At 34.9% G+C, this 8,430-nt stretch overlaps 1 protein-coding gene across 1 annotated transcript; it reads right to left on the bottom strand.

The window, feature by feature from the left end:
• Positions 1 to 7,394: 7,394 nt before the first annotated feature.
• Positions 7,395 to 8,216, bottom strand: LOC149202237 (ethylene-responsive transcription factor CRF2-like). Its single transcript, XM_089401527.1, has one exon. The coding sequence runs from the start codon at positions 8,214 to 8,216 to the stop codon at positions 7,395 to 7,397; it is 822 nt and encodes a 273-aa protein (XP_089257653.1).
• Between the last annotated feature and the right edge of the window lie 214 nt (positions 8,217 to 8,430).

Below are 8,430 nucleotides of genomic sequence, written 5' to 3'. Positions count from 1 at the left end.
CCAGTTAGATGGTTGTTGCATTACATAAGTTCGAAGAATATCATCCACTACTTGGTTTTCTCACTCAGTTTACCCATTCGTCTAAGGGTGGTAGGAAGTACTAAAATGTAGCTGAGTGCCCAGTCCTCCAAACAAGGCTTTCCAGAAGGCTAATGTAAATTTTACATCACGACCCAAAATTATAACTTTTGGTATACTGTGCAACTTAAAAACAGCTTGCATAAATATGTTAGTGATCTAAACTGCCTTATAAATAGACTGTATAGGTATGAAGTGAGTAGATTTGCTCAACTTATCAACTACCACCATTATTGAATCATTCTTCTTTTTTGATTTGGGCAACCCTGTTATAAAATCGATAGAAATAACTTCCCATTTCCATTCTGGAATAGGTAATGGGTGGAGTAAACCAGCTGGGTGACGGTGTTCTATTTTTACTTGTTGGCATTCCAAACAACATGCTAAATATTCAGCCACCTCCTTCTTCATGCTAGGCCAAAAATATTCCTTTCTGAGTGCGGTAATCAATTTCTGATATCTGGGATGGTTGGCATAAGGAACTTTGTGATACTCATCTAAAATTAAATTTTTAATAACCTTTTGGTTAGGTACATACATCCTTTCTCTATAGATTAATATACCTTCTTGATTTAATTCATATCCAAGTTGTTGTTCTTTGTTGTTCAAAATTTTAGCTTGTTGCCATAAAAATTGATATTTTGGATCCTGTATTGCTGCTTCCTTAATTTTCTCTCTGAATGTGTTTTTCACTTCACTGAATGATACTTCATATAAATAGTTGATTTTCCTACTTAAGGCATCAACGACACGGTTCTTTTTTCCTTTCAAGTGCTTAATTTCAAAGTTGAATCCACTTAAAAAAACAACCCAATGAGCTTGCCTAGAATTAAGAGTGAGTTGTTTAAAATCGTTTGTTAAACTATCATGATCAGTTGGTAACAAAAATTTCTTACCCATCAGGTAATGTCACCACATTTTTAATGCATGAATGACTGTTGTCATCTCCAAGTCATAAGCTGAATACTTTTGCTCATGCTCCTTAAGCTTCCCAAACTCATAAGTAACCACTTTTCCTTCCTGCATTAATACGCCTCCCACACATTCTTTGCTAGCATCCATACAAACCACCTAATATTTATTTGGATCAGTAATGCTTAAAATGGGCGCTGTTGTGAGTAAATGTTTAAGTTGATCGAAACTCCTTTGGCAATCCATGCTCCACTTAAAATCATTTCCTTTCTTTTGTAGAGAGGTAATAGGATATGCTACCCTAGAAAATCCTTCAACGAATCGCCTGTAGTATCCAACTAGACCCATAAATGACCTTATATCAACCACATCTTTTGGCACTGACCATTCCATTATGGTTTTTATCTTTTCTAGGTCTACAACTATCCCCTCCTTAGTAATGACATGGCCAAGATATTGGATTTATTCCTTAAAGAATCACATTTTTTGTACTTGGCGTATCACTGATGTTCTCTTAAAACTTGTAGGACAATACAAAGATGCTCTTTATGCTCTTCTACTGTCTGTGAGTAAATTAGTATGTCATCGATAAAAACTAAAATAAATTTATTCTAATATTGACTAAATACACTATTAATAAGGCACATGAAGTTTGAAAGTGCATTTTTTAATTCGAAGGGTAGCACAACGAACTCGTAATACCCATATCGAGTTCTAAAGGGTGTTTTTGCTATATCCTCTTCCTTGATTCTAATTTGATGATAACCCGAGTGGAGGTCGATTTTTGAAAATAAGGTTGTCCTTTCGCCTGATTAAACAACTCATCTATACGAGGTGGAGGATATTTGTTTTTGATGGTTAACTTGTTTAACTGGCGGTAATCCATGCACATCTGCATGGTTCCATCCTTATTTTTCACAAAAAGCACCGGGGTTCCCCAAGGTGATACACTTGGTCGAATATATTTTTTATCAAGAAGTTCTTTTAACTGCATTTTTAGTTCTGTTAACTCTGGTATACTCATGTGATAAGGAGCTCGGGACACCAGAGCAGCTCCTAGAATTAATTCAATGGTAAAATTTATATCCCTTTTGGAGGAAGTCCTGGAATTTTTTCAAGGAATAAATCCGGAAAATTTGGTACTACCAGTATATTTTCTAAGGCGACAAATTTTTATTTTGAGTTAGTGTACCCTACTTGTATTGCATAAATCTGGAATCCTTTCTGGATACACTTTTCCAATTGGGAAGCTGTCACCAGTCTCAGCTTTAAGGGTCTTGTTATTCCCTGAATTTCCTGCTTATTTCCTTCCTTGTCCATATAGTTAATAGTTTTGATTTTAAAGTTAATGAGGGACCAATGTTTTTCCAACTAGTCCATGCCTATTATAATATCATACGATCCAAGGGAAACACATTCAAGTCTGCTATAATAGACTAACTTGCTATTTGTAAAGAACAATTGTTGACTTTAGTCAACACTCTTCTTTTGGCTCCCGTAGCTAATTGCACTAACCAAGGAATTCTAAACTTAACAGCCTACAAAAAACATTGTTCTACTATTTTGGGACTAATGTAACTCAAGGTGGCTCTTGGATCAATTAAAATAGACACATTTTGGTCGAATATTTTACCTTCAAACTCTATCATGGTCGACTATTACTCTGCCTAATGGTCTTTAAGAGCAACATTGATTTTAGGAATTCTTCTTGCCACTTCTCCCACCATTAACGCTTCTTGAATCTATGCCACTTGTTTGGTTCCCTTGTGGTGTGAACAATTTTTAACATAATGGGGTCCTTCACATCCCCAACACTATACTGGGGGTCTAGTTGCCATCTCCACTTCAGTTCTTACTGATTGTTCATTTTTCTTGGACTCACTAGGAAATCTGAATCTGGGTTTATTTTTGTTCATGTTTCTATTTTCCTACCCTTTAGGGGGTTTATTGATCATAATCTTATTCCCCTTACTACTGGAGGAAATTTTACTCCCTTTTTTGCAATTCCATCTCTTACCTCCATCCCCTTTTAACTTGTTTTGTTGATAGCATATTCAATCCTTCTGTATGACTTCATCCATGGTTTTCAGGTTATCAAACTCAAGGTGCTCTTTCATAAATAGTGGCAAGTTGTTGATAAACCGCTGCACCTTAGGCTTTTCTTCCCGTATGTATGGGACATATCTCAATAAAGAAGTAAATTTTGTTACAAATTCATCCATAAATATTTGTCACAGTCGAAGGTCATGAAACTCCTTGGCTTTCTCATCATAAAATATTTCAGCTAAATATTTTTCCTTAAAATATCTTTGAAATTTATCCCAAGTTATGCTTTGCTCATTTACACCACGAACTGTTTTTACTTCCTCCCACCACAAGGTGGCTTTTCCTTGCAGCTGAAAGATGGCCAATCAAGACTTTAGGTTATGATCATATTCGTACAACTGGAAATACTTGTTCATGTTGATGAGTCAGGCTTCCACTGTCTCCTCTTGTTCACCATCAAAGAGGGGAGGTTTTATCTTCTGAAATTCTCCTTGAAGTTCTAATTTCTGTCTCTTTTGCTTTTTGTGTTCTCATACATTACCAGATTCTTCCTCCTAATTCTCTTCACCGCCTTCAGTTTCTACATTCTCTGTATGAAATTCTTGTTCGCCAGCCATGTTTCCATGCTTAGGACTGGGAATTGGTTGCCACTGATTTTGTCTATTAGACAAACTCTTCATGATATTTTCTTATTCCTGCATCAACCTTTCATTATCTTCCCACAATTGAGCCATTTCATCTTTTAACTCTTGCACAATTTCCAATATCACAGTATTAGTGTTATGCGACTCATCTCCCAATTGTACCCATACCTCAGGATTGGTCTCCTGAAAGGATGCTCGTCCTGTCCTAGTCACTGTTTGGTGTGGTGTAGTTCCCATTCTCCTCATATTGGTTGCTTTTCTACCTCTGTGTACATCACAAATGTTGTTATTCATTATTTTCCAGAAGTCTCAGTTTTGTAACCTGAGTGCTCTGATACCACATGTCACATACCCATAATAATTTATTTATTTATTTATTTACATAACAGTACATTGATTTTGCTCTACCATTTAACCATTCAATATATATATATATATATATATATATATATATATATATATATATATATATATATATACTCACAACAATAGGCCCAAATTATGTAATTCGTCTCTTTTAAAGTACAAGGGCATTATCAAAAGGTCTACGATATATGTTATTTACTCAATGCGTTGCTATGACATACTAGTAACCTTATGTCATTTTAATTGCTCTAAGGTAAGTCACATCGCATGAATTCATTTTAAACTTAGAGTTACATAGTATGATAGTTGGTACAATGATTGATTACATCCTTATCTTTGGGTAGCTGACTACCCTCGGATTGCAGACCCACTGCCTCTGGAGCCTTCTTCGTGATTTCCAGCTAGTTCTTCTTGCGTGGGTAAGTGTGCTGCATCGATGGTGCTCCAACATCCTCCAGATTGGATGGTGGAGAGGGTTCCCTACTAGTCTAAGCTCTGGCTTGGTGAGGAGGGCGGTCTTTTGTTGCATTTTCAACACGCAGATTTGGTCTCTGGTTCTCTGTGGAGTTTCCTTCCAGGTAAATGACTCTGATAGTATCTTCTTACCTTCGGTGGCACGCTTAACCCTAGGTTTGAGATGCTTCCATGGAGACTAACGGCCTTCCTCTATTCCGTAGTTCATCTATCGTTGTTATCCTTGCTTTTGAGTGCAGTTTGGATGTGTTCATTGCTTGGTCATGTTTGTATTCCAATTTCTACAAACTCTGTAAATTTTGTTTTCTTTTAACATTATCTTTTAAGATAAAACCTAATATTTTGGTGCTTGTCTGTCAGGTTTCGCCAACATTTTCATGCTCAAATGCTAAAGAATTTGGAGTCTCTACTCCTCCTATCAAAATCCATATCGCTCAAGCAAGGCTTCACCAGGTATGCATGAGGAATTTTGTTAATACAGGAAAAGGTTTTATAATTTACCTCTGTTTGTAATAATGGTTCTGGAACTGTGTCTATTTTTCTTAAGGCTCAGAGCCATTATTGTAACCGAAGGAATTACGTCTCACATGCCTCTATTCTAGCTTGTAATTTTCCGACTGTTATAGTTCAAACCAGTCCCGGTTAGACCGGCTCCAGTCGGTAAACCGATTCATTAGGTGGACTAGTCCGATCACTGGTTCCGGGTTTAAAAACACTGATTGGCGAATGAAAGTACTACTTGCTAAAGTAATGGCTACAACTACAACAACTCCAATCCAACACTTTGAGCAGAGAGTAGAGATCAAACAAGAATTATAACAACTTCGTTTTCATATGATACAAGTGAATGGTCATCTTGCATGTATTGAGACTCATATTTTGTGCATTCCACCATCTACACAGCCAGGATCCAATGCTAAGGACCCGAATCCTATTGAGACATCTGATGCATAATGTTCTTAATCACTAGTTAGTAGTTTTTGAAAGTTTCATTGTTAGGAGTAGTGGTAGTAAAGACATTTATGCTATTTTTGGCCTTTTATGACTTGCTTCATATATACAGATTTTAGACAAGTTATTATTCTACCAGATGGTCAACGGACGTGGTTTCCCATTGGGTAGGTTGAGGCCATCTACTTCCTTTTTGGAGCTTGCATGTAAAACCTTCCCTTTTGAGAAGTAATAGAAGGCCCCACATCAACTTACAAAAAGAAAAATTGCCAATATAAAAATATAAAAACTTTACTTATTTAAAATGCCAATATAATAATTATAAAAATGAAATATTTACTAATTTCATTATTATGAGAAGCCAACACCTTAAACATCTAATTATTTATCCTCATAAATAAGTCATTGCAATGATGAATTTACTTTGTCATATAATTATTAAAAATTACTTATTATTTAAAATAAACATAACTAAGAGTAGGTGAGCTTTCTCTACCACCTTGTTTAACATGGAAGTTGATACAAGAGTAACATCTGAACTAAATAAACCAAATTATGCCAATATTTAATCTAGATCTATCAAACAATAAGAATGATCACATTCATTGAAATGTAAATTATTTTATCGTTTAATTCCATCTTAATAAACTTGATCCATGTCAAAGCTTAATGGATTTACATTGGTTAAATAGTAGTCCCCTTTACAACTCACCAACTATAAACTTCCTCCTTATGAATCATTTCTCATTCCTCTTTGAACCTGTAAGATTGCATTTGCATTCATTTAATAAGTATGCATCAACATATTTACCCTAGACTCTTTAAATCTCATTTAACTTCAAATAACCATCTTTGTTGAAACACTATATTCTAAAATAACATAAAAACAACTTACTCCATAAACCAACATTCATTTAATAATTATGCATCAACATATTTACGCCAGACTCTTTAAATCTCATTTAACCTCAAATAACCATCTTTATTGAAACCCTATATTCTAAGATAACATAAAAACAACTTACTCTATAAACCAACACTGGACACAAAAAATCATAATGCTATAGACAAATAATAAAATAACACTATGTGCAAATCATATCAATACATACAAACAATTACTCTTGTCAACACTGATCTTTGCCAGAAACGTGGATCATAGGGTTATAAACAAATCATAGAATAATGCTACATGCAAATCATATCAATACTTACAAACAACCATATCAATACTTACAAACAATTACTCTGGCCAACACTGATCTTATAAATAGAGAATTAGAAACGTGGAAAACTAAGATGAAAAGGGACCCTTTGGCAAGAGAGAGTCAACCCATATGAGTTTTGATACCGTGTAAACAAATGTGAAAGTAAACATTGTTTTTATAAATCAAAATTGTATTTACATGTCTAGTTCAACAAATAATTTAAAAGAGAGTCAACCCATATGAGTTTTGAAACCGTGTAAACAAATGTGAAAATAAACATTGCTTTTATAAATCAAAATTGTATTTACATATCTACTTTAACAAATAATTTAATTCTTATAAATGTATGAAAGTGTAATTTAAGATAAACACACTATTTTAGTAAATTAATAATCTTTTGATAAGATATTTTTATAACCTATTAAAAAATAACAATTTGTGGAGAACCTCTCCTATCCAATTAAACTAACTACATTATTTACATAAAAACACACTCTACCTCACAGAACCAATACAATAATAATTTCAAAACAATAATCAATACAATAATAATCACAGTCATATGATCAATATCCATATTACAGGTATTTATAATAAATTCACTGGACTATATATTTATAATAACACACATCCCTGGAGAAACTTTGCATTACCAGGTACTCTTGACCACTATCACTCATCCCTAAAAATGATTATACTGTACAGTGTACACACTTTACGATAGCAGTAGCATTGTTGTAGATTCGTCCATGGAGCAGCAAAAGTTCATAATGTCATCTTCTTCACCCAAAAGGTCATGACAATCCATATTCAAGTCTGTTAGCGAGACAGCACAATTATCCATATCAAACAAGTGCCCAAATTCTTGGATGAAATAAGAATTATCATCAAATATTGAATGGTTAATGATTGGACATGATAATGAATCTGGTGTGGCCACATCCTGTACACAAGTTGAAGAAAAGTCTTCACAACAATCCCCATATGAATTTCTCTCTGAAATGTGAGATTCAGAAACAGATTCAGATGGAGTTGTTCTAGTTTTTGTTTGTGTGTATGCAAAGTTGGTGAATGCTAATGGTCCTCCCAACTTCTTTGATGCATTATCATAAGCCAGTGCAGCTGCTTCTGCTGTGTCGAAAGTCCCAAGCCACAACCTCACTCCTCTGGACGGATCTTTGATCTCTGCAGCCCATTTCCCCCATTTTCTTCGCCATACTCCACGGTATTTACGGCTCACAGCATACTCTACATTGGAGACTGGTTCGCATAAGGCTCTGGCTTTCTTGTTGGGCACTCTTGGTTTCCTCTTGCACTTGGGTTTGCCCTGATTTCCTGCGCGAGCTGAGCAATTTAACGGTATGTGACTCTCGAGAACCAATCTTTTGTGAGAGGCTGCACTCAATTCATCGTCACTTGAGAGGTCTGTGGCATCTGGGTCATTGCAGATCACTCTGATCTTCCTTGTCAGAGGGACATTCCTCTCCTTCTTGAATGATCTTATAGTACTATTTTTTCCGTTCTTGCAACGAGGCATAATTCAAGTTCTTTGATTATAACTCAAATAGTCTCCAATTTGATTGGAATGTTTGTTATGTTTGGCGAACAATAAATACATACTAATACATACTAATAATCTTTCAGATTAATCACATTATTTTTGAAACCATCTAATATGATTCATCCTCATTAAAATATTTCAAAATTCAAACCCATATCACTTTCTTTATCGAGCGCACAAAGATAATAAG

This window comes from Pinus tabuliformis, chromosome 2_1, assembly GCF_031772625.1.
Source record: "Pinus tabuliformis cultivar Carrire ecotype Pingquan chromosome 2_1, CPIR1, whole genome shotgun sequence".
Lineage (NCBI taxonomy): Eukaryota > Viridiplantae > Streptophyta > Pinopsida > Pinales > Pinaceae > Pinus > Pinus tabuliformis.
This window is presented reverse-complemented; position numbering and strand designations above follow the sequence as displayed.

What these genes read in the sequence shown, in the direction of transcription:
- LOC149202237 (XM_089401527.1), bottom strand. Translation starts at nt 8,216, where the DNA reads ATGCCTCGTTGCAAGAACGGAAAAAATAGTACTATAAGATCATTCAAG.